Below are 25,887 nucleotides of genomic sequence, written 5' to 3'. Positions count from 1 at the left end.
CCCTCCATATGTGCTGTGCAGCCCATTTCTGTCCACCTCTTTGGGGGCTCCACTGTTCTTTTCTAGCTCTTAGCCCCTTCCCTCTTTAGCTTATAAATAAGTTCATCGCAGCATTACTGATTACTTTTAAAAATGTGAAGCCATATAAATGTCCTCAAATCTGAAACTGGTTAAGTAACCGATATGGAATGATGTGAAAAATATTAGCTTTAAAAAGCAGACTTAACACTATTTTCGCAAAACATGCTATTTGATAAGAAAAAAAAATGTGTACGAAAGTAAGATTAGAAAGATGATACATAATATTGGCAATGTTTTCTCTAGGTGGTGGGAGTAGGATAATTTTCATTTTCTTTTTGCTTTTCTAAATTTTCCACAGTTAAATAAATACATATTTTAGATTGTTTTAAATAATGAACTTGTAAATACACATCTGTTCTTCTTTTTAAATTGCTCAGAAGTTGAATATAATTCCTTACTTCAAGAATGGGGATCATAAACCTTTTTTTCTAAGCTCTACTCCCATAGAAAGCAAGAGAGTCACGTACAGAAAGATTAAGTAGCTTCCTTAGAGAAAGAAATACATAGCATTTAACTCTCTGGTATTGAAGATTAAGGACACAGACTAAAATACTGTCTTCATGGTAGAGTTGGAAGGGATAATGCAGGTTTCTCAACTTTTCCATCCTGTTACAAGTTGAATTGTTTTCTCCTGGAATTCATATGCTGAAGCCCAAACCCCCAGTACTCAGAATGTGACTAAACTTGGAGAGAGGGCCTATACAGAGATAATTAAAGTAAAATAAGGTCATTAGGGTGGGCCCTACTCCAATCTGACTGATGTCCTTATAAGAAGAGATTAAGACACAGGAATGACCATGTGAAGACACAGGGAGAAGAGGGTCACCTACAAATCAAAGAGGCCTCAAAAGAAACTAGCCCTGCTGACACTGTGATCTTGGATTTCTAGCCTCCAGAACTGTGAGTAAATGAATTTCTGTTTAAGCCACCCAATCTGTACTTTGTTATGGCAGCCCTAACAAACTAATACACGCTCCTAACGACAGAGTGAGCTTCCTTGGAAACCCATCCAAGACACCCCCAAAGTGGCTTAGCGCACCCATGGAAGTTCCATGAAGCTTGATTTTGTAACAAATAAATATAAATTCATATCAGATAATTTCATTTAAGATATTTTACATTAATTTTCAAAAAGGAAAATAGTCAAACCCTACTCCCAACTACCTCCATTCCAAGGGATGGGCAATAGCCAGGTCATATATTCCCCAGCTGGGGTGATGGGTGCCAGGAAATTGGCTACTGGAATTTTCATTGGCTGATTACAACCTCTCTGGGCTTTGGTTTCCTCATCTGTACTATAGAGATTATAGTACAGATGTCCTACCCAGGACATCCCATTGAATGTTTGTGAAGACCAAAAGGTAATGATGGAAAATTTTCAGATTGGTATCCCTAATCTGCAGTAATGCCAACATGCTCAGGGTTGCTCCAGGGGAAAGAAAATGAAGAGAAAAAAAAAAGATTTGAATTTTGGGTTTAGGGACATTAGAGGGAAACTCCCGTTGTTCTAGATGTATTAATTGCTGTATTTCCTAATGGATACGCTTCTGGTAATTAAATCAAAATACAGTCACTGTCCCTCCCCACCCTCCCTTCCTTCCCCTTGGAGAATATTAACTGCAAAGCAAGAAAAAGGTTGTCAGAAGGCGACATCTTGTGGCCTTTGTGGTGTACTGCCCTTGGATATTTTGGGTGTTTCCAAGCTTCTGTCAAAAGGCTTAAAAGAGGCACCAAGCAATATTCTCCCCACACGACCCCTGCAACATACCCCAAACAGGCAGGTAAATAATTTGACATCATTAAAACCAATATATTTTATGTATTCCTTCAACCCATTTATTTAGTGAAGGCAAGAGAAATGGGACTTTCTATCAATGAAATCATGTAATTTCTTTGTGTTCAATACAAGGGTTTATTACATGTACTAATGAACATTATACTTTAAGTTATTTGGAGCTGTCTTTCATGTCAAATGTTTTTCTTTTCTTACTTCAGGGTAATTTTAGTTCTGTTATTAAGGAAGGAATACTCAGTCTTATTGAAATGTGTTTTAAAAAATTTAGGCTTTCTGGTCAGCAAAACATCATCACATACTTTCTAACATCTATTTTTTTGAATAATATCATTTCCAGTTGATAATAGCCCCCAAAATTCATATTTATTTGTCACAGGATTTTCAAATACATAATTTTTAACACAATTATGTTCGTTTAAAGTTATTTGCAAATAGTGTTCTCATTGGCAGTTTTCCTATAAAATATTGAATCAGGCTAACAGAAACAATGTTTAGATTTGCATGTATACCTCATAATATAACATGATCTGGGAGGTCAGACTAGGCTCCCCAGCTACCTGGTGGGATCATTGCAATAACTGTCCTCTCCATCAGTCAAATTTTGCATGACCGAACATAATGGAAATTCAGTTCCACACATCAAGCCCATGTTTTGTAGCGTTTGGTTCTAGAATCTTGAAAGAAATGACCTGACATTGCAGACATTGAACACTGTTCTATTTTATCTTTCATTTCAAATTCTGAATATAAACCAGATTCTGCAAAAGGAAATTGAGTTCCAGGGCAACTTACTTTTAAAATTACTTTATATTTTGAAAAATCAAATAACATGGGGGAATATTTTATATTTAATTTTCACAAATTTATAATCCAGAGAATTGTAAAACTAGACTTCCATGTTTTATGTTCTTGGTATGGTTGGCAAAAAATGTAGCAACATCATTTAATGGGCAGGGAGAGAAAATTCCTATGGGAAATTAAATGTCAAATCTTGATTATATCTTCATCATTTCTCTAGTATCTGTGGAGTTAGACTGTCTAGATTTGAATTCTAGCTCCATTATCACCAGATGTGTGACTCTGGACAAGTTACTTAACCTCTCTGTGCCTGAGTTTCTTCATCTGTATAACTGAGGGTAATCATAATACCTTCCCTGTAGTATTATTTCATGATTATTTGAGATAAACCACGTAAGTGCTTACACAGTGTCTGGCCCATAGAGAGTATTTAATAAGTGTTAGCTACTAGTATTAGTATGAGTTCTAGGAATCGTGAGTTCTTTGACCTATTAGGGACCTCCCAACATTCATTTGATCCAGGTCATTATCCAGACTTTCTTATTTCTATTCAAGATTCCATACCTAAATGCAGTAAAACATGTGCTTGACATGTGGTTACCCCTTGTGGGTATAGAGAATGGGGAAGGTGGTACACAGATTCTCCCTTCTTGGGGAGTGGGTGTTGCAGCAAGAAACTGGCGAGGGAAGGAATTAAATTTGGGGTTTTTTGACACTACCTCGATCATAGAATTTTCCCTTCCTCTCTCTTCTTTCCTCTTTCCTTCCATCCCTACCTTTTCTTCTTTCCTTTTTAGCCCATTGTCTCATCAATTTATCTATATAATCTCTTGTCTTTTAGAAACTGGGTTTTATTGAGTTTTCTTGAGACTATAGAGCATATGAGATTTGGCATTTACTTCTGTTTCCTGCAGGAAATCTTTTCTCAAAGTATGTTCAGCCTCAGCTTCTCATATGCTAGTTGTCTTTATGCTGCAGAATCTTAATAGACTCTGCATGGATTTTTTTTTTCCATGTCCAAGAAAAGGCATATTTTATTGAGGTATATACTCATGATGTGTGATTATATATGTGTGTGTGATTTTTATATTATATATGTGTGTATATATAATATACATATTTACATTTTTATATATGTATGTGTAAACATACATATATGTGTGTGATTATATGTATATGTGTATATATCACAGGCCTATAACCAGTGCTCAGATGAAGAACCAGAACACTACCAGCCCCTCGAAGTCCCCTCAGACCAACTTCCCCACCAAGGTAACCACTACTCTGATGTCTAATAGATTAGTTTTGCTTGTTTTTGAACTTTTTATCAATGGAATCTTACAGTACATCCTCTTTAATGTCTAGCTCCTTTCACTTTAGATGCTTTTAGATTTATTTGTATTGTTACATGTAGTTGTACTTTTTTGCATTTCCACTGCTGTATAATATTCCACTCTGTGAATATACTGCATCATATTTTTTTCTCTTCTACTGTTGATAGCAATTGGATATTTTCCAGTTTTTGCCAACCTGGTCATTTCTAAGCAGGAAATATATCCAGGGATGGCATTTCTCCCCAGAAGGGTGAGCATCTTCTATCTTGCTTCCCCTGCCCTGGGATGCTGGCAGAATCCTTCTGCTAGATGTTGGTGGCCTGAGTGCTCCAGGATTCAGTGGGCAGGGGTTGGAGGTGGTGACTCTGGGCAATGGGCAACTTGGGCAGAGTTTTGTCTCTGTATAGCTTCTTCCCTGTTGGTGGCCTGCCTGGACTCCAGTGTAGTAAGGGTTTCCCCTCTCACATTGACTGTCTGGGCCAGAGGCTGTTCAGACTGGGGTTTAGTGCCTCTGGCAACGCCACGAGTGAATCTCAGAGGTGTACAAATCTTTGAACAAAAAAAGAGTGTGCCCTAAGTCTCACCAAGTCTCTGGCTAGGAGTCTGGAAAATAATATCTGGAAGAAACAGAGGATGTGGTTGCTTCTGAGAAGGCTCCAGGTAGAAGGAAGACACAGTGTGAGCTGCTCAAAGTTGTCTTAACCATGTGCATATTTCCTAAATTTGTTGTTTATGGTGATAAAAGTCCATAATATAAAACTTACCATTTAAATGAACAAAAAAGATTGTGTTTTCATTTCAAGATAATCTAAAACGACTTAAATAGGCATATTCTGGGTCATCTGAATCCAGCTACTTGTGATGAGGCGGTTTAAGGAAGTAGTAAAGAGTGTGTGCTCCAGCCTGGGACCACCTGTGTTCAAACTCCAGCTCTATATTCCTGCCCTGTGACCCAGGACAGCACTCACCCTCTGTGCCTGTGTGTCTTTAGTTGCAAAAAGGTGGCAATAATCATTCCTACTCTAGGGTCCCTGTGAGATCTATGCCTGCACAGCAGTTAGCCTAGTGTTTACAGAGCATCAGTATTTGATTTGTGTGTATTATCGGGGTGGCCCCATGACTGTGAATGGCTCTTGAGAAAAAAAAGTAAAGGTGGATTGAACAGAGAATTGATGTGTTAGAGCCTAGTGAAGGCCAAATGATATCATGGCCTGCTGAATAAATGAAGTTTTCACAGTAGTTTAAATAAAGAAAAGCAGTGTGATAATTGAGTCATCACACTAGGCAGGCTGAATTCAAAGGAATGTGCCTGGGAGCAGTTGGCGCTGTGCTCCTGTCGTGAGCTGCACTTTATTTTTAAACAAAATCTCATTTATCCCATTAAATCAATGTTGTTAATATATTTTTTATTGGTTTTGTCATTTTGTTTGCATTTAATTTATAAATTTGTTTGGCTTTTATATGAAGGCTATAAGCATCTGTTTATAACTAGTTGGAATGTATTTAGGTAATTTTCTTTATAAAAACAATTTAAGTCAACGCCATGTCTTAAAAGATGTTCCTACAGTTTTCAAGTTTGAGGAACACTGCCTTGGATCTTTTGCACTGGAATTCAGATGGAGAAAAATCAAATGTGTTTCCTCTTGACACAGAGCTCTAACTCCCCATAAGTGCCAGAACTCTCCAGTCACAGGCTGGTGGACCAGAGCAGAAAGAGCAGCCATGACCTTGAGAGCAAAGACAACCGAGCTGATAGCTCTTCAGCATCACCAGAGCTGGCAGACGGGCAATTTCTCCATTTCACCCCACTTTAAAGCTGTGCGTGTGGACTTTATTTTGTGATTCAGGTGACCATGGAGTTGCTGGTCTTGCTTTCTAGTGTTTCTACCTTTTCATTCAGGATCTTTGAGATTTATGGCTCTATGGGATGAAATGTTTCCTGTTACTTATGTAACCTCAATATCAGCAAGGGTGACGATGCCCTGTGAGGTCTAGAGGGGGTTAATCCACACTTCCCTTTCCCTCCCATACCTGGCTTTGGAAAAGGACAGTCAATGCTTTTCCAAAACTTCTGTGCATTTCTGGGGAGCTGACTTGCCCACAGTCACCTGTAGCAACGCGTTCCTGCTTGTGCAGGGGACATATTTTCCCTGCTGCGTCTTGTGGTTGCTTCTTTTATTCCCAATTTGGCCTTCACCCAGACCTAAATAGGATCAGTCCCTTACTTTCATTTCCACCAAAACCCTTGAGACTTTTGCTTGTCTAGTAAATGAAGGTTTAGGGAGATTTTGCAAGGGGGATTGAAGTGAAGAGGAGGAGAGGGTTTACTTCTTAGAAACACGAATGACTTAAAATCGATTATCTGACATCTCTGTTTTAAAAGTCTTTTGGCCACACTGCTATGTTACTTGATCATTGTCCCCTTCTCTCTCATCTTTCTCTCTCCTTCCACTCCCAAATTTCTAGTCTTTTATAATAAAACTGTTGCCTTGTCTCTTTTTTAGCCTTGTCTTCAGAATCTCACCTTTCCCCCACAGAGTGTGTCAAGATATTAAGTTTCCTACTTAAGATGCATTCTGTTGTCAGGAGATGAGATGATTGCCAGCTGCCCCACTGCACTTATCGAAGCTGTTCACTTTTCAGTCTGCGCGTCTGGGAAAGAACAAGTATCACCTCAGTGATTAAAAGCACTTTCATTTACCTGAGCCCCTGGATGAGGTATCATATTCATTTTACAGATGTGGGGCCAGAAGCTCAGAGAGGTTGAGTGAATCATCCAAAGCCACACAACAGATAAGTTGAGGAGTAGAAATCTGTACCCAGGTCTGAAGATTATGAAGTACGACCCATGTCATCACACATAGACAGGTTGTGTGATGTCTCATTATTCAGGGATCTGAGGCCACATGAATCTTGGTTTAAATGATTAACATGCGACAACCTAGTTGACCTTGGAAGGAGCCATAGCAGCCCCAGCAGATATGTGTATCCTACATGAGTTAGACTGCCAGTTTCCTCCCTACTTCTTCCTCTTCCTTCTCTCTTTTGCTGGCCAGCTCCTGCTCATCTTCAGGTCTACATATAGGACTGGCTACCTAACCTGTGGGGCCCAGTACAAAATGACAATGCTAGACTCCTTGTTCAAAAGTTATTAAAAATTTCACAATAACAATAGCAGAGTATTAAGTCAAGTACGGGACTCTTGTAAGAGACTACACAAGTTAAACACCAGTGAAGCCAGCCCTTTATGGAGGTTAAAACCCCCAGGAAACATTCTTTGGCTCCCTATTCTAAGCGAGGTGCTTATTGCATGTTCTTGTCAATTGCTCTTTATGCGTCTGTCTCCCCATTGGTCTGCGAGCTTCTTGAGACTTGTGTCCTGTTTCCTGTTGTTCCCCTGGTGCCCAGCACAGGCCCTGACAAAGGCAGGGGTTCAGTGGATGCCCCCATTGGGAATTTGGGGATGTGAAACCTGGAGGAACCAGACAGTGAATTGTCATCTCCAGGCAAGACCCATCCACCCAGGACCATGCAAGGTCAGACCAGGTATGACCTAGGAGCCTGGGGGGACTTGCCAGGGGTTTCAGGCATGGGGTGGAAGTAGGGTAGGGAGTCAATTTTTCTTCAAGAGAGTGTATTAGTCATTTATTGGAAATGGTCTTTCTTTTCAGTCATAACTAAAGGAAAACAAAGAGAACCCTTTTAAAAAGAACAAAGTGCAACACGGCTCTCTGGGCTTCTCCTTTAGATTTCAGTTAGCACGAACCTGCTCCTTAAGGCCTAGCAGGGCACGGACGTGAGTGCTGACAGTATGAGGGTTTTCATCAACGCTTGGGGAGCTTCTCTCTTTCAGATATGCTAAGAGGAGAGGTCAGATGTCTTTATCAGTTGACTTGATATTCAGTGAGGAAATATTCTGAAGACCTCTCCAAGTGGAGAGACATCTCTATGCCATGGTGTCCCACCCTGCGGCTGTTCCTTCTCTCTGTGGTCTTGGGTTAGGTGTGAGGGGGCAGACTCAAGGAACAGGGCTGGGGTCTCAAAGCCACGCCATCTGGGTCCCATGTCCACCCCCTCAGAGCCTTGTGCTTGACCTTGGCTCCTGTCACTGGGCCTCAGTTTCCCCACCTATAAAACGAGAGTTTGGCCAAGACCTTTAAGGTCCTTCTTAGCTCTTATTTTCTGTGAGTCTAGGTCAAGTAGAGAAGGAAGACCAATCAGGATTCTAGTTCTGTTCTTGACTTTGCTATGATTCACTAGGTGACCTTGGGTAAGTTCCTCTTCCATGCTGCACGTTTCCCATCCTCGAGCATTCTATATCACATTAGAGGGCTACACAAAAGGTGACACGGAGCAGGGCTTTCTCAGGGTCAGGTTCACCACTGAGTATCCGGGACACTAGAAATCTCCAGCCTGGGACCAATCTTCCAATGAGGTCTGAGTCCAGAACCCCTGTTACTGGGAACTGCACCCAGTCACGTGGCCTGCTTTGACCACCTTGCCCTTGCTTAGTCTTCCAGACCCAGTAACCAATACGGACACACCTTGGGCAAAATATTTAATTCTGCCAAAGCCTCACTGCAGCCTGATCTGTGCCAGGGGAGGGGGCCTGATGCTGGATGTGACATTGAGGAAGCGGATGGGACCCCATACTCAGGGAGCTCATGGTCAAGGGTGGGGAGGAGAGGCCAGCGTGAGCATGTACCCAGTGCCGTGAAGGAGGGATAACATCCTCAGCACAGAAAATAGGAGGGGAGGATTTCATGTTGGAGGATCTAGGAGGGTGTTTTGGATGGGACCTTGAAGGATGGGGAAGATTTGAGAGGGAGCTGCAGGCTGAGCACACACTGTGGTAGAGGAAGTGCCAACAGTCTGTAGGGTCCAAGGAGAGGCAGGTGATGAGGCTGGAAAGGAACATGGGGCCAAATCTCACAGGCTGTCATGGCCTGGAGAGGGAGTCAGGGCTGGCGGGGTAGGGCAATGAGGCTTCTGGATTAGTCAGGAACCTTTTGGTTGCAAGTGATGGCAACTGAACTTGAACTAACTGGGCAAAATGGGTGATTTATTGGAAGAACCGTGATGCCAAGGAAAGCCTGAACGTCCTAGCATGGGAAGGCCAGGGTGCTGCTGGCCTTCAGGAACAGCTACCCAGGGACTCGGGCACCATCAGGACCCATCTCTTGATCACATTTCTTTCCTTGTTGACTCCATTTCTCTCTTTCATGCCGACTAAACTTCTCTACATGAAGGAATCCTGGGGAAGGGACTTACTGGCCCAGCTCAGGTCAGGTTCTCACCTTGGACCCATCACCTGTGGCCAGAAACTGGCCCTTGTGTTAACAGGGCTGCTGGGATACCGTCAGCAGAAGGCATGGAGGGCAGCTTCTGAAGGAAGGGACAATGCTGAGCAGACCAGCCCCCCCCAGTTTCGAGCAGAGGAATATGGCCTGGTCTGACCTGCATTTTGGGCTTATGTGTAGGCATTCAAGACGAGAGTGTTTTTCCTTTTATTCATAAAAACAAATTTGCAACAATTTATTAAAAATCGATACCATGCAATAGGGGTATGAGAAATTCCTCATTTACATTTGATTCTGGCAGTTCCAGTCTAATTTAAAGCGTTTGTGCACTAACATCATTGGAGAACGCCTTCAGGCTGAAGCCTTTTCGGAAATGTACGGTGTGTTTGCTGCATATAAAAGAACAGACCGTTAAATAGCTAGAGTCACTTCTGTGGGTCTTGTTATTTGCAGGGAAATTAAAAAAAATGGGTGAACCTACAGTATCATTAAGACAGAGAATGTACTTTGTGGGTTAACCTAGAAGACTGTGCGCGTTCAGGAGTCACAATGGGTTACGGACGTACACTCACCTCCGACTGTCCAATACTTTTGTTTCTTTTTTTTCCTGCTATGCTGGAATAATATTTCTACAGGTATTTTGTGTGTGTGTGTGTGTGTATACATTATGTACAATGAATTGTATCTTTCCCTTTGAAAAATTAACGTGGCCCTTTAAATTAAATCTGATTTTGGTGAAATCAAGAAAGCAAGTAAATACTGGTAATACACAGTGAGCGACAACACCGATTTTTAGTGCCTAAACAGACAATGACTTCAACTTGACCTGTGATGTGTTAACATTTTTTTTTCCCCTAAAAGCTACATTACCTCCATAACCTCTCTTTGGGGGAGGGGAGAGGAAAGCTACGCTACGTGAAATAGGGTATTTCGAAATGTTGGCGATGGTAAGATTCCCGTGGGCCCTTTTGTCAAAGCCTGGTGGTGACAGCGGTATATTCCTGACTTCAGTGGTCTGGGAAGAGATTATTGCCTGCCGGTTGAAGCTGCCATTAGGTTTCTTTAGGGAGCGAGCAACTGCTCAGTTGTGCAGACGTCCTGGACGTTGTCATTCAGGCCTTTCTTTAGCAAAGAATGAACCTGTCTAGGAATGTCACAAAAGTCAGAGGGAGCCTCTTTCCAGCGGGGCTGATCCTGGTAGAGGGCTATGCTGGGAGCGTCTCTAGGCCACACCCCTGGCTGTCACGAGGGCTGAAGGTCGTGGTCATCTTGGTACCTCACAGGTCAGGGCCGCTTCACTGTTTGGTTATGAAGCTTTCCTGGATTAGATCAAATTTTGATCCTCAGAATGACCCTGTGAGGTAGGCAGGATGGGTGTTATTTCAACCCCTATTTGTTAGAGAGGGGAAACTGAGGCTCAGAGAGACACCAGTGACTTGCCCAAGGTCATGAAGGGAGTCAGCAGTGGAGTGAGGACTTGAACTCAGGTCTCTCTGACTCCTAGGCCAGTGCTCTATGGGGTTCAATTAAAAAGGAAGAGTGATCTTATGAACAAGAATCAGTGTGCTGACTGATCACTTCCGTGACCCCCAAGGGCAGAGCTCACCAGCTTGTCTGGATGGAAGGCTACCTTCTGGAAGCCTCAGGAAGCCCTCAGCTAGCAACTCCTTCCCCTACGACTACAGGGATGTCTTCTAGAAGAATGCCCCTGCTTCACTTTGGTCAGAAACAAAGTTAGTGGGGGGGGGAAAAAAAACCCAAACAACCTGGCCAGCCCTTGGGCCCTGATGAGAGAGGTTAAAGTGCACAGTCTTTCTTTTTTTTTTTGTGTATGCTGGGAACAGACATTCCATGATTAGCTCAGGTGGCCCCCCTTATTACCGGGAACACCTGGTACAAACACAAGGACATGGCCAGTGTGGTGGGTGCATGACCGACTGTCGGTGAATGCTGCAGAGCGTGTCTGCAGTGACGTGCCCTAAATCCCCACAGTCCAGAACGGGTGTTATTGTGTTAATGTGTGGCATTTATCAGAGAGTAAGGTCCCACTGGGAGGCATGCGAGTCAGCCTGCTCCCAGCTCTCGGCCACCTGCCGCAGAGCTGCACCTGGCTGCCCTTCCTGCAGGCTCCCTGTTCCAGGAAGGCCAGGGTTGGCTGGACTGGCAACTGGGGGCCTGGCTGCCCTGCCCACCTCCTTCCCCACAGGGGAGAAGGGCTGGCCTGGGGGGCCACAGCCAGCGATGCGTGTGCAGAGGCAGAGGTGGTTTCTCCGGAAGCCCCTCACCTCTTCCCAAGGCTGTTCAGTGACTTCTAGCTGGAGTTTTAGTGACTCTCTCCTTGTCTAGGATTTTTTTTTTTTGCAGTTTCAAATATCCCAATTCCTTGTTTTCAGACATTAAGGAAGAAGTCATTTCCATTCCTCTTCTTTGTGAAAGAATAAAAACTTCCCAAATAAGGCGCAAGGTCAGGTGCCAAGTGCCCCCCATTCTGTCCGCCTGAGTGCCATTTGAGCAGTCCCACAAAGCCAGCCGTGGCGCCCAGCTTCTCTGCAGCCACAGCCGACAGTGTTCCTGTAGCAGATGCCTCTGCTCCATGTGGTTCTGTCATGGGGGAGGCCCCGGCCCCAGGCCTCCCACCCTTACAGGCCCGAGACCATAACTCGGAAGGAGGGTGGCACATGTCTGTGACGGGGGCTGGCGGTGGGGCTGACACAGGGGCTGACACAGCTGGCGTCCACGCCTCCAATGGACGGGAGGTAGGCGTGGTGGAGGATGGGGAGCTGTAGGGACAGCCGGCGCTGGATGCTGTAGCAGGGAGAGACAGAGAGAGGGAGGGGTGTTAATGAAGGGTATCTGCCTGCTCACCAGAAAGTTTCTTGGACTTGCTTTAGCCAAGAGGCTGATGGTAGGAGCAGAGTTTTCTCTGAATCCAAGATCTGTCCATCCCATCATATAACCACTCACCCATCTAGTAGGTATTTAATGTAGGCCTACATCTGCCAACTACTGCCCTGGGAATAACCAGGGAGGCAATAAGCAAGGAGGATGCTTCTTGAGCTTTCGGTGACTCCTTTCCAACAGGGCTTTGCTGCAAACACCGACAGTTCTCATCTCCTGCCCTTGCGGGCCTCCACATGGACTTGGCATTGAGTTCCATCCCTGGAAGGCTTCTCAGCTTCCCTGTCCTTCCCCACTGACTCTGCTGTCCCTTCCTTGCCCAGGACCTCAGCCCTTCTTGCTGGGCCAATTCCAATAGGTTCCTTCGGGTCTTTTGGCTTTTTAGGTGACTAGCAGCCGGAAAGGCTGCTCTGGGGGAACATGCCCAGGCCGCTGCCCCCCGGCTCTGCTCAGCTGCACTTTGTGCAGTTCTCCATGGCATCTGGGAAGTTGCATTCCCTGTATTCTTAGGCCTTCTTATGTCTCAGGTAAGAAAACAACCCAGATCTTCATAAAAACCCAGTAGGTAAAAATAGTATTGCTCTTCCCATTATAAAGACTAGAGAAGGGTACAAAGTTGATGTAACTTGCTCACGGAAACAAAGCCAAAACTGAGAAGGTGGGACTCTGGCTTCTTCTGTTAAGCCACAGAGCTTTGTGGGAGAGGCCCATCCATATATGGGGGCATCCTCCTCCCAAAAGGGTGTGCCCTGGAGTATATGTAGGACATTGATGGGGTTCTGAGATAAGTGAGGACCGATGCAGTACTGCTCCCACTCCCTAAGAACCTGTTGGCCAGAAGGACTTCTCCCAAGAGATACTTCACTGGTGCTCATGAGATAAGAGTGTTGGAGATCTCATTTTGAAATTAAAGTTGAACTTACGTAATGTCAGCTATGATCTATTCCTTAAGGCAAGATGGTATTTACAAAGAGCCCAGGAAAAGGGGAGCTGAAGAATAAACTCTGACCTGGGAAAGGGTGCCCTGTCTGAGTACCTGGGAAAGTCTGCCTGGGCGAGGTGAGCATTTGTGGTTTTCAGTGCCACGGCATTCTGCTGTCTGGCGGGATCCTGTTTATCTTCTCATTTATTCAATAGACGCTTGCCAAGGACCCATCAGTGCTGAAATCTGTATTCAGTCCATATAAAGGACTCATATCTTAACCATCAAGGTGCTTACAGCCTAGGGGAGGGATCTGATAGGTAAACCACTGACAAATGCCATGTAACCATCAGTAATTGTTCTGGACTATAAGCCGGGGGAGGCCTTGGAGCTAATTGGGTTGAGAGGCTATCAGCTCTAACATTAAGTGGCCCCAAATGACATCGCTGTTGGTGATTCAGCTGTTTTTGTTGGTTCCTTACCACTTGTCACTTCCCAGGAGCCGGCCTGCAGAGCTGACGTTTCTAATCTCTGCTTCCAATCTGCTGTTGAGCTGGGAAGAACTAAAAACTGCCGGTGGAACAAAGCAAACTGAGATGTCTAGGTCTTTGCTTAGATGTCACCTTCTCATTGAGTCTTCTCCGACCACTCTATTTAAAATTATACTTCCTAAGCCCCTCTTAAACTCTATTTTTCTCCAAAGTACCTATCATTTAACATACTAGGTTTTGCTTTTAAAAATTATTGTCTCACCAGATAGATTGCAAACTCCATGAAGGGAGGGATTTTTGTCCGTTTCCCTCACTGCTGTGTCTGACACACAGTAGGTCTCAATAAGCCATAGTTAAATAAATGCACATAGCAAGGTGAAATTTTATACATAACAAAAGCAGTGTGCAATAGTGGAGAACATGGGATTTGATATTGGACAGACCCAAGTTCAAATCCCATCTCCTGCACTTGGCGCTTGGGTGAGCTCTGACAAGTCATCTCCCTCTTTTGAATATTAGTTTTCTCATCTGTAAAATGAGCATTGTCATTTGACCTGCATCATGGGATTGCTGTGGCGTTCAAACAAAATAATGCATATGGAAACATTGTGCAAATTGTAAACTGTCATATACTCTTTGGCAGTAATTCTCGGAGAAGGTACTTACTGTTCTGGGGAGTTTATATCTTCTATAGGATCTTTGCATGTTCGGGAGGGCTCTGTTGTATTCCACTGTAGCTGGGGATTTTGATCGAGGTGATTTTTTAAAATGGCCTTTCCCCCATCTGAATGCAAAACAACAATATCACAACACATTCTATTAACTTGATTTTTAAAAATCAACAATGCAATCTTTTTAGGATGCTTCCTAAGGAGAGAGAATGCAAAAGATCCCAGCATTCCTCTGCATTCTCCAAGCCCAGATCTCTCCAGCAGCTGTCCTGGAACCAAGGCAAGGAGCTGAGATGCCTCCACCCAGCGATGGAAGTGGTGTGCCATGCTGGGGTTGTGTACGCCGTGCCCTGCACCCTCCTTTTCTCCAAGAATAACAGAAAAAAAGTCAACTGAGTTAGGCAGCATAAATTAGAAATGAGAGGTTCTAATCTAAAGGCCCTTTTTACTGGTGCATAGAAATATAATGACGAATTAAAAAACCCTCCAAGGCATATTTTGCACATGACTGCTAAGAATTGAAAAGAACAATAATAATAGCTGATGGGAGTATAAATTGGCATAATCTTTGGGGGGTTGCTGTCAATAAGGATCAAACACTACAGAAAGTGTGTATCTTTTACTCAGAATTGCCACTTCTAGGAATTTTCCTAAGGAAATGATTCAAGATGTGTGTGAAGATACATGCAAGATGTTTAAATCGGCATTGTTTACAAAAGCAAAAAGTTAGAACCCTAATTTATCCAGTAATAAGGGATTACTTACATACTAACAGGTAAGTCTGAGAAACAGAGTGTAGCCACAGAACATGATGAAACAGATGTTCTCAGCCCCCCTTGTGCTTCGGACCACATGGGGGATGTAAAGAAATATAAAATATAAAAACCTGGCCCCTGCCTGACAGATTTGGATTTATTTGCTTTAGAGAGGAGCGCTGTTCCCTTTTCATTTTTTTTCCTTTGAGGTGGGTAACTTGATATGAGTCATTTTGCACCCATGTGAGTAAAATCGGTCTTCCTTATTTATGAATTCAGCATTTATAAACTTGCTTACTTGCTAAAATTTATGTGTAACCCCCAAATTAATACTTGTCATGCTTTCGTGGTCATTGGTTGACACATACAGAGTGTCAAAAAATTTGAATCGCCCAACATGCACATTCCCAGCTGAGGTCGAAGAAGGTGACAGTCAGCCTTCTTGTTCCAGCTCCTTTTGCAGTCTATTTAGGGCCATGTTTTTCACATTTTTGTGCTTTGTGTTGATGATTCCACTGTTTAAAATGGGCCCCAAGAGTAGTGCTGAAGTGCTGTCTAGGTTGTGATGTGTCTGAAGGAGAAAGTATGTGTTTTAAAATAAACTTCATCCAGGCATAAGTGATAGAGCTGTTGGCTGAGAGTTCGATACTAATGAATCAAAAAAAATATATTAAATAAGGTGCCTTTGAACAGAAACACACATAAAACCAAGTTATGTATTTGATCGGCTGACAGAAATATCAACCTGCAAGAGGCTTGCAGGAACCTAACCCTGTATTTCCCCCAGGAATGATGGTTCAGGACTCATGAATTCACGGTTCTCAGTGACATTACGACACATAATTACCGTGAATAACAAGAGTTACTTGAGAATGCCCATTTCCCCACCTGTTTGCTCACACTCGAAGCAACTTTTTCATCTCTGGTCTTTGCCAGTTTTATAGGCGAAAATGATATCTCATTGCAAATTTAATTCAAACTCCTTTAATAAGGAGTGAGGTTGAACATCTTTTCATAAGTGTAAGAATGACCTGTATTTCCTTTTATGAGAACTTTTTGACCATTTTTCGTTTGGGTTGTTGGTTTTCTCCTTGTTAATTTGCATATTCATATGTATTTGCATAATTATATGTACTTTGCTTAGAATTACATATGATTTCTCCTTATGTTTAAGGGAATAAGTGTTATCTGAGTTATAACAATTTTTGGCTTACACTGTTGTTTAGTTTTTTGACTGTACTTGTGATGGCTTTTGCATTGTAAAATATTTTTCTTTCGTAGTTCAATTTATCACCCTTTTTTTTGTGTGTGTGTGGTTTCTGTATTTTGCATCAAACTGAAAAAGGCTTTTCTTCCTCTGAGATTATAAAATAAATTCTCGTATGCTTTCTTCATGGCTTTATTTTTTATATTTAAATATTTTACCTATTTGGAGTTTATTTTTGCATAAGGTATGAGGCAAGGATCTAACTTTATTCTTTTCTAGATGGTCCATTTATCCCAATGAAATTTATTGAATAATTCATTTTCCCCATGCAAATTTGAAATACCCAACTTTCCCAGATACTAAAATTACTAGGAATAGTAATTTTTCAATTTCCTTGTTACTTATCTCAGTTTAAACATTTTTAATAATCAATGTCTTATATAAGTTTATAACATTGCTTTTATAAGAATACTTATTAACTATATAAGAATAAAAGAAATAAAAAAATTTTATTGACTTGAAATAATTTTATAACAAATTAATGAATATATGCTGATGACAAAATGCAGAAAATAGAAAGGTACATAAAATGAAATGTAAAAGAGTCCCTTCTCACCCACCCTCTGCACTGCACTGGTCCCCTTCCATGCAGGTAGATACTATTAACAATTTTGTGTTTGTTCTTCCAAATCTTTTTAGAAATGCACTTACACACACATGTGCATTTATATGGATCATAATGCTGGTCTTCATCTTGCTTTTTCACTTGGAGATCTTGCCATATCTACACAATAGATCCACCTCATTTTTTAAGAGCTGTATTATGTGTCGTGTTTAGCTGTATCATAGTTAATAAAACTATCCCAAATGATGGATATTTAAGTTTATTCCAGTTTTCCTCCCCTAAAAATAATGTTGTGAAGAACAGCATGTGTCTACATCTCTGCCCACGTGGGAATATATCCAAGGGACAGACAGCCCTTAATGGAATTGCTAGGTTAAGAGGTTGAACATCTAACGTTTGGAGGGTGCCAGATTGGCTTCCAAACCATTGCAGGAGGATGCTCATTTCCACACACTCTTACCAACACTGGTGCTCTTTAAAAATGTTTCTGAAATGTAGGCAAAAAATGGCTTGTGTTACTTCAGCTTGCATTTCCCAGGTGGTTGAGGAGACTGAAGGTCATGTCATATCCCACTAACCATTCCTTTCCTGTACATTGATGAGGTGCATTTGAAACCGAGAAATGTTGTTGGGAGAAGTACAGGTAAACTCTCTGTTAAGAGCAATATACTCCCAGTCAGAACACTGGGAATGCTGGCTACACTGTGCACAAGTGCAGCCGGAGCCCAAGCGACTGAGAAACTGAAGCCCCAGCTCTAGGCAAAGTGGGGTTCCAGATGGACACCGAACTGTGGTCAGAAGGTAGGTTCAGATGCTCTAGCTCTGCCTGTGTGACTTCAGATAAGCCCTGCTCCCTCTTTAAGCTTCAGTTTCTTCACCTGTAAAATGGAAGGTGGATGGCTGGTGTCTGATACCCAGGGACCCATGTTCCAGGGGCCCTGCCCCCTCTTACCTGTGCTCTCAGTGAAATTCCCCAGGTTGAGGATGTCATTGAGCTCTTGGTAGTGGTTCTGTTTAATGTAGGTGGTCTTTTCTGGTGTGTCCTGCAGCTGCATGGTGACCTCTTCCAAGTCTTTATCCAGCTAGAAGACAAAGGCTCCAGCTGAGTCAGAGCCCCTGGCCCGGCCCTGGCAGCCAGGCCATGGGAGCCAAGCAGCAGCTCACAGGGTCACAGGGCTGGGTCTCGGGCTGGCTTTGGGAGGGCACTGAAGGCTAGAGGGGCTGCTGCGTGTCAGAGAAGAGACACAGAAGGCCCCGTCAGTTCTTGTTCTGGGAGAAGCTGTGGTAAGAGGGGCCTGGGATTTGCAATGATGCATCCAGTGCAGTCTTGTACCTTGATGGGGCCACCAAGCAAGCCCAGGGAGGCAGGGTGGGAGAGTGTCATAGTGCAGGCTCTGAGGCTGGACCGGCCTAGGAACAAACCCAGGGCTGCTCCTTACTGGCTGATGAGAACTGAGTCTCAATTCATTCATCTGTAGAATGGGTTAATAACAGAACCTACCTTATGGGATTCTTCTGAAGATTAAATGAGATAATATAATAAAAGTTTAGCCCAGGGCTTGACACATAATAAGAGTAAGCTGCTACTATAATAATATTACTGTAATTATTATTATTGATAAGTAGCAGGACCCTGTGGGGCAGGGAGGACAGATCTGCAGGGCTGGCCAGCTCTGACCCTCACACTGTCACGGAGACTCAGCCTAGTAGGGGATTCTTCAGGGGAGTTGGTCGTGATGGGTCCCAGTTGCCCCCAGGTTATGTAAAAATCAGATACAAACCCTGGACAGTTCAGCCCTGAGAAGCCTGGGGACTGTGTGTGTGTTGGGGAGTGGATGGTAGTTGGGAAGAGTAGAGTGGGCATCGTACTACAGTATCAGGGAGGGTACGTTATAAACTGTAAACTACAGTTCCGATGTCAAGAGTATAGCCATAAATTGTTTAATAAGTTTTCACATGGAGGAGGAGAGAGATACCTTTTCCTGTGTGATTCAAACAGCAGGGCTAGGATCAAAGGGTGGAAGTAACAGGAGGTTGGATCGTGATTTAATTCCAGGAAAAACAATGTAATATTTTAGGAGTTTTGACAGTAGTTTGGATATTCGGTTTCCTAGACAAAGTGAGTTAACTCTTCATTGCTGGAGTGTGCATGTAGAAGTCAAATGTCAAGGCACAGAGATGTGGCGTTACTAGTCACAGAGAGGTCTGACATTAAAACAGAACCTGCGGTGGGCTTTTAGGGACAGAAACCTTTCCCACTTGGCTCCAGTGGCTGATGGAATGCCCCATGCTAAAGCAGCCAGCTTTACATGCACACACAACTGTATAGAGGGTCTTTGTGGTAGACTATTGGGAGCCCCCCTCCGTTGAGGCTGGCAGATCTAGCAACTAAAAACATAGAATGCTCAGTCACATTTGAATTTCAAATAACAAGGAATCATCTTTTAGTATAACCCAAATATCGTACGGAATATATTTACACTAAAAATAGGCTTGGTTGTTTGTCTGAAATTAAAATTTAGCTGGGCATCCTTTATCTAATCTGACAACCCTACATCTCACTTTTTCCTTGCGACTGTGAGCTAGGGACTACATTTCCCAGCCTCCCCGTGGCTAAGTGTGATGTGTAAGTTCTTGCCAATGTAACTGGAGTAAACCAAAATGTGTACAATTTTGTATCACTTGCTTAAAAGGCAATCTCGGGTATGGACTTTCATTCTTTCTTGTTCCTGAGACTGAGAACTGGACAAGCCTTTAACTCAGCTTTAACTGTACCGCTGAGGAAAACGAACGCCTTGGAGAGTAGCAAACAAGAGTGAAGGGATCTCATCTGGCAATGACCTTGGGGAACAGAGCTGCCTGCCAATTTGGACCTCTCTCCTTAGGACCATTAGGTGAGAGAGAAATAAATGTATATTTTCTTTGGGCCACTTTATTTTGAGGCTTCTTTGTTACAGCAACTTAGCCAGTATCCTAACCAACACACACTCCTTTGTTCCTTTCCTGTCTCATCAAATAAGAACTCATCTATTAAACACGTAGCCCAAGTGCGATGGGCCCAGTCACAATCCTTGACCCAAAGGGAGGGGTGGAGAAAGGGAAGGTGATTTGTTTCCTTTTCCTGGTATACAAAGTCCAGAATTTGAGGTCTGACCTGGGAACAGAGGAATCCGGTTATGGCCTCTCTGAAATACTCAAGAACCAGTTAAGCACCTTCAGGAGAAAAGTGAGGTCTGCTGCAGCAAACTCTCTCTCCTGACAAGTTTCTCCTCACCTTTTCCTCTCTTGAGGTACATCATACAGATGTGGGTCATTACTGGGTTGTATTGGGAGAGGAAAAAATTGAGGGGGCACACAGTTAGGAAGCCACTTGTGAAATAATAGGAAATTATTGGCTGCTCCCCGCCCCCACCCCGTTCCTGACACAGGGCTCCTGAAACCCTTATAATTTCTTGGGTGATAGGAGTGTCTTTTGTCCTAATGAGGTGACTCTGAGTGGGCTCCTGGATGAGGGCTGGTCACCAGAAAGAACGAGCCATGATTAGAAGCTTGGAATTTCCAGCCCTAGTCCCTATTCTCTTGAGAAGGGAGAAGGGCTGAAAACAGACTGGTGTCACAGAGAATTGCTTGGTAATGGGAACAACCTCCTCACGTTTGGTGACCAGAAGAATCAGAAGTGAAGGAGACATATAGGAGTCAGAAAACTGAATTTTTTCCACTCATGACTATAACCTGGGAGTTCACAAATATCTAAGAACGCCTTTCTTTCTGGGCACATCTTGAATCGGGGCTTTGCTGGACCCCCAGAGCCTGGGCCAGGTGGGCAACAAACTCCTGCCGGATTCTGACTAACGACCTCCTTCTAGTTCATGTTCCCCTGGTTCTTGCAGCCATAATGACAGCAGGCGGACTGCACGGCTGTGATGCAGGATGTCCTAGAGATGTGGGGAGCAGCGGCTGGGCGTCCCTGCACCTACACTCAGGACTCAGATGGGAGAGTGGGGTGCTGCCTGGCACTGCCGTGGGAGGTACCTCTGTGATTTTCATTCGCAGGCGATGGTTTTCTGACTGCAGGCCCTCTAGGCGGGATGTGCTTGCTTGGTTCACGCTGGTGACTGAGGTGGATGTTTTAGAATCTTCTTTCTTCTGATTCTGAGTGAACTGGAATCGTCTGTTCTGAGTTGCTGCATCTGGGTTTGTTCTCAGAGTGATGAGCTGAAAGGACAAAGCTAGGGTTGAAAAGAGAACCCCAAGGCCCTCCCTCCCCTTCCCATCCAGTCCCTCCCAGCAGGACCTACGCTGGGAGCAACAGGGGTCCCCAGAAAGGATACAGGCTGGGCATCTAGAGCTCTGGGCTCAGGCTTTTCTTTGCCACTCACTTGTGTGTGACCTGGAACAGGCCCCTTCCACTCGCTGAGTCTTGGTGTCCTTCCTTGCCAGTAGGAGTCTGGTCTCCTGACCCTGATTCCACCCGTATCCCAACCATCCTGCAGAGCTCACCTAGGGCCCCTTAGGCCTGGCTCCAGCTAAGGTTCACTCTGCCTTAGGCCTTCCGCCGTGTGGAAAATAAACCTGAAGGTGACAGTTGTGAAGACAATGTGATGGAGGAAAGTGAAGGCTTCTGCTTGTTAGACCCACTCATGAGTGATAGGGGCAGACTGATGACTAGCTCTGTCACTGAGAAAAGCATTTTTGTATGAAAGAAAAGGTTGCCATTTGATCCTGATTCTACTCACTTAGTCAACACACACATCTTTAGTTCGTGGCAGGCTCTGGGCTCAGTATGGGAGAGCAGGGGCTGTGGACCCTGACCAGGGGCCAGGGGCTGAGCTCTGGGGAGGGTCTGGAAGGATGGTGAGGATAAGAGAATCCCAGGGGGAAGAAATGGCGTGTGCCATGGCAGGGAGGCCTGGGGCTCAGGACGCTTATGGAGAAGGGCAGTTTGGATGGTGGGCAGGGATCTCTGGAGAGACTGGAGGAGACTAAAGGGTCCTGAAAAGCAGCCCAATATCAGACACCCAGTCCTGGAGCTGGGAGGGCCGTGAGGACCTATTGAGGGTGACGGAGCAGGGTGACACAATCAGAGCTGGGCTTAGAATCATCTGGAATCTTTTATAGGATGGTGAGAACATCAGAGAGCAGACAGAGGAGTGTGGTGCTGGCCTGGAGCCTGAGTAGGTGTTGACAGCTAGAGAAGGAAGGAGCACACATCAGAGGCATTTAGGGCAGAGATGATGCTGCTTGGGGACCGGGCAGGATGGAGGTGCCATGGACAACCTGTAGGGGACAAAGGACCTGGAGTGATCTCTCCTCTCCCAGTTCTCCTAGGTAGATGCTCCCTGACTTGGGCCAATAACTTCTCAACTCAGTCTGTTTCTTCTTCTTCCTTTACTCTTGAGACACACTGAAATCAGACTTCCCTCTATAGCAGCGGTCCCCAACCTTTTTAGTACCAGAGACCAGCGCTCCTATGAGAATCTAATGCCTGATGATCTGAGGTGGAGCTGAGGTGGTGATGCTTGTGCTGGGGAGCAGCTGCAAACACAGATGAAGCTTCCATTGCTCGCCACTCACTTCCTGCTGTGTGGTCCAGTTCCTAACAGGCCATGGACCAGTACCGGTCTGCAGCCCAGGGGTTGGGAACCCCTGCTCTATACAGACCAGCCTACTGCAGGGGGCACCTAAGAGTCAAGGCCTCTGACTCACTGCCCACTGCTGGGTAGAATAATGTTTGAAAAATACCTCTTAGGGTGCCCTGAGGTCAGCTCTTCAGATGAATAGAAAATGTAAGTGGCTGTTAAAAATGGTTATTCCTTTGGATCCACTAATACTACTTCTGCCACGCTATTATAAGGGAATAATTGGAAACAAGGAAAACGTGGTATATAGGAAAAAGTTATTTATAATATTAAAAATCTGAAAACAACTAATGCTTAGCAATAGAAGATCAAAAGGACAAGTAAACATAGCACTTTCCCTCAGTGATGGTCATGAATGTGGAAAAATACAAAGGACAAAAAATTAAGTGAAAAAGCAAACTATAAAGCAATATGTGTGCTGGAATTACAGTCATTTAAAAAAAATCACGGCCTAACCATTAAAAAAACACTGGAAGGAACACGTCAAAAATATTTACAGTAAAAAAAACAAAACAAAATATTAACAGTGATTATTTTGGGTGGTAAGATTATATATGAGATTTCTGAAAAATGTGGTTTTCACTTTTTTTTGTACTTTCTAAACTTTCTGTGATGTGAATTGTGTTCATCATAAAAAAAAGATGCATAAAATTTAGAAAGTAGAGGACACTCGGCAATCCCCTGTGACAGAGTCAGAAGCCAGAGGCCAGGGTGGTGAGGATAGGGACTCGTCAGCCCCTGCCCCGTACCTTTGGCACAAACACCAGGCAGAGGGTGATGGTGCTGCAGAAGATGATGACGAGGGCCACAATGCAGAACTGCACGTTGGGCTGGTCCCGCGTCAGGAAGGAGACGGCGGCCCCGATGATGCACATGATCCCCACATTGTAGACGCTCATCCCGATGTACTTGCTGTCGTTGAGTGCAGGGATGCTGACATTGCGGGTCTCCCAAGCTAAGAAGCAACCGAACAACTGAAATGGTGAACAGAAAGGGGAGATGGTCATTACCAACTGGTGGCACAAGCTCTCTGCCCTGAGAAGCGACTGAACTGAGGGTTAGTCAGGAAGTGGGGACTGGAGGGAGGGAGGCTGGGGCTTTGCTGTCGGCCGGGTCTTCTTATTGTCACCATCTGTCTCATGGCCTTGGGTTGAGTCTGGGAGTGCAACAGCTGCCTGGTTTTCCTTTACCTCCACCCCTGGTTCACACGCAGGCCTATGGAACTTCAGACATGATCTCAAACACCCTCCCTTATTCTATAAACACTGAGGCCCAGAGAGAGGAAGGGGCTTGCCCAAGGCCACATAGCACTATGGTGGCAAAAGTGGACTGTGTCTCTAAAAGTTCAGGCTAGTCTTTTTTTCTATTAAACCAGGCAGAGCCCCTGTGTTTGGGATTTCTGTTACCCCCAATACACATAGCCACCAAGGTCAGAGACTACATTTCTTAGCTGTCCTTGAAGCTAGGCGTGGCATATGACTACCTTCCGGACAATGCCATAGAGCGTGTATGATAAGTCTGTTCAAGTTCTGGGAAGTGTCTTTAAAGGGAAAGGTGTTCCTTTTCCTCCTTCCTAATAGATGGAGTGGAATGGGATGGGTGGAGCTCGAGCAGCCATCTTAGGCCACACTGTGAAAGTGGCATGATGAAGATGGGGAGCCACAAGGTGAAAGGAGCTCAGGTCCTGGGAGGCCCCACATCTCCCCTAGCTTGCTTACCCAAGAGGAAAATTAGCTATCTCCTTAGCCACTATTATTTTTGTAGGCTTTTTTGGTCACTTGCACCTCTACTTTTAGACAATACATCTCCCGACAGAATTGGACAGGGTAGAAGTCAAATGTGATCTGAAGCAGGGCACCGAGAGTCTAGCCTTGCTACAGCATCTAAGGGGAGGGCAGGTGGCAGAGGGAAGCACGGAAGGAGTGCAGGGCAGAAACAGTGGTGCGGTGGTGGGAGGAAGAGCTGACCAAGACTGTTGACTGGTGCAGGGGCTTTGGTTGTGGTCTAGCATCTGTAGGAGGCCTTCGGACAAAGACTCCTTTTCCCTGTGACCTCATCACCGCAGCTCGGGGTATCCCACATCTGCAGGAGCCATTTAACATCACAGTGAGGGACTAAGTTTTGGGGTTTGATTTAGTTTGGCAGCGCAAGGCTGTGTGGTAGAAGGGTGGTTGGCACAAGGCTGGAGGATCTGTAATCTGCTCTGCTATCTACTGGCTGTGTGACTCTGGGCAAGTCACTTCACCTCTCAGGGCCTCAATTTCAATATCTATGAAATGGGAAGGTAATTATTTCACGAGGTTTCTATCTGAATGAAATGAGAGGATGGATGCAAAAGCATTTTGTAAGTGGAGATGTCCTGCACAGAAATATATTAAAAGGTATTTTGCAATAGGTATTATTTTATACAATCATGATTGTTTTCCTCTCCTTTTCTTGGTGTGTTATCCTGCAGACTGATTTGTTTTGTAAAAATTCCTTTTAAAATGGGGAACCAGAAGCCCAGGAAGCAGATACGAATGAGGGAAGGAAACCAACGGCTGTGGAAGCCTGCTCTGTTCTGGTTCCTTGAATGTGGCCCCTGGCAATCCCTCAAGGGCACTGGGCATGGCTGTCCATGTCCTACAGGGGAAGAAGCAGAGGCTCAGCGAGGTGAAGTGACCTGCCCGGGTCCCACAGCAGTGAGAATCAGGGCTGGGTGGGTGCCAGGGCATCCGCTCTCTGACACGTGTCTGTGCCTCCTCCCTGCCATACTGCCAGTGGGTCAGCAAACCGTGGTGAGAGTCTCTACCAGTCACAATACGTGGGGTAGTCTGGGGAACTTGGGACTGGCTGCAAAACTCTGAAGTGTCAGGAGGAAACAGAAAGTATAACTTGTTCTTAGGTCTTCTAGGAACAGAATGAAGGTTCATGGACATAAGTTACATTGAGGTTGATTTCAGCTGAGGATGAGGAAGAGCTTTCCAGAAAAGCAACCCATCTTTAGTGGGTTGAATGGTGGCCCTAAAAAAAATATGTCCACGTCCTAATCCACAGAAATTTAGAACATGATCTTATTTAGAAAAAGAGTCTTAGAAGATAAAAAGAAGGATCTAGAGATAAGATCATACTGGATTATCCAGGTGAGCCCTAAATCAAATAACAAGAGTCCTTCTAAGAGACACATGGAGGAGAGACCTGAAGAAAAGGCCATGAGACAGAGGTAGAGACTGGAATAATGCAGCCACACGCCACGGAATGCCTGGAGCCATCAGATCCTGGGAGAGGCAAGGGAGCATTCTCTCCTAGAGCCTTCGGAGGGAACATAATCCTGCTTTCATTTCAGACTGGCCTCCAGAACTGTGAGAGAATAAATTTCTGTTGTTTTAAGC

At 44.4% G+C, this 25,887-nt stretch overlaps 1 protein-coding gene and 1 long non-coding RNA gene across 3 annotated transcripts in view; one reads left to right on the top strand and one right to left on the bottom strand.

The window, feature by feature from the left end:
* Positions 1-16,115, top strand: part of LOC112479450 — a 16,705-nt gene extending 590 nt beyond the window's left edge. Inside the window, exons 1-3 of one of the 2 annotated variants that reach the window (XR_003046199.1) lie at positions 847-981; positions 3,868-3,946; positions 14,479-16,115. This is a non-coding gene — a long non-coding RNA (uncharacterized LOC112479450). Of the gene's footprint in view, positions 1-846; positions 982-3,867; positions 3,947-14,478 lie in introns of those variants that run through there. The other variant, XR_003046198.1, reaches the window with a different exon arrangement.
* GABBR2 (gamma-aminobutyric acid type B receptor subunit 2) overlaps positions 9,495-25,887 on the bottom strand; it is a 332,110-nt gene continuing 315,717 nt past the window's right edge. Inside the window, exons 15-19 of the mRNA XM_006911541.1 lie at positions 23,266-23,490; positions 20,910-21,092; positions 17,830-17,959; positions 14,286-14,403; positions 9,495-12,113 (exon numbers count right to left, since the gene is read on the bottom strand). Of these exons, the coding sequence (XP_006911603.1) occupies positions 11,948-12,113; positions 14,286-14,403; positions 17,830-17,959; positions 20,910-21,092; positions 23,266-23,490 (822 nt within the window). The 3' untranslated portion in view covers positions 9,495-11,947. The remainder of the gene's footprint in view (positions 12,114-14,285; positions 14,404-17,829; positions 17,960-20,909; positions 21,093-23,265; positions 23,491-25,887) is intronic.

This window comes from Pteropus alecto, unplaced genomic scaffold (genome assembly GCF_000325575.1).
Source record: "Pteropus alecto unplaced genomic scaffold, ASM32557v1 scaffold114, whole genome shotgun sequence".
NCBI classification, from domain to species: domain Eukaryota; kingdom Metazoa; phylum Chordata; class Mammalia; order Chiroptera; family Pteropodidae; genus Pteropus; species Pteropus alecto.
The sequence above is the reverse complement of the archived record's forward strand: the minus strand, read 5'-3'. Positions and strand labels throughout refer to the sequence as shown.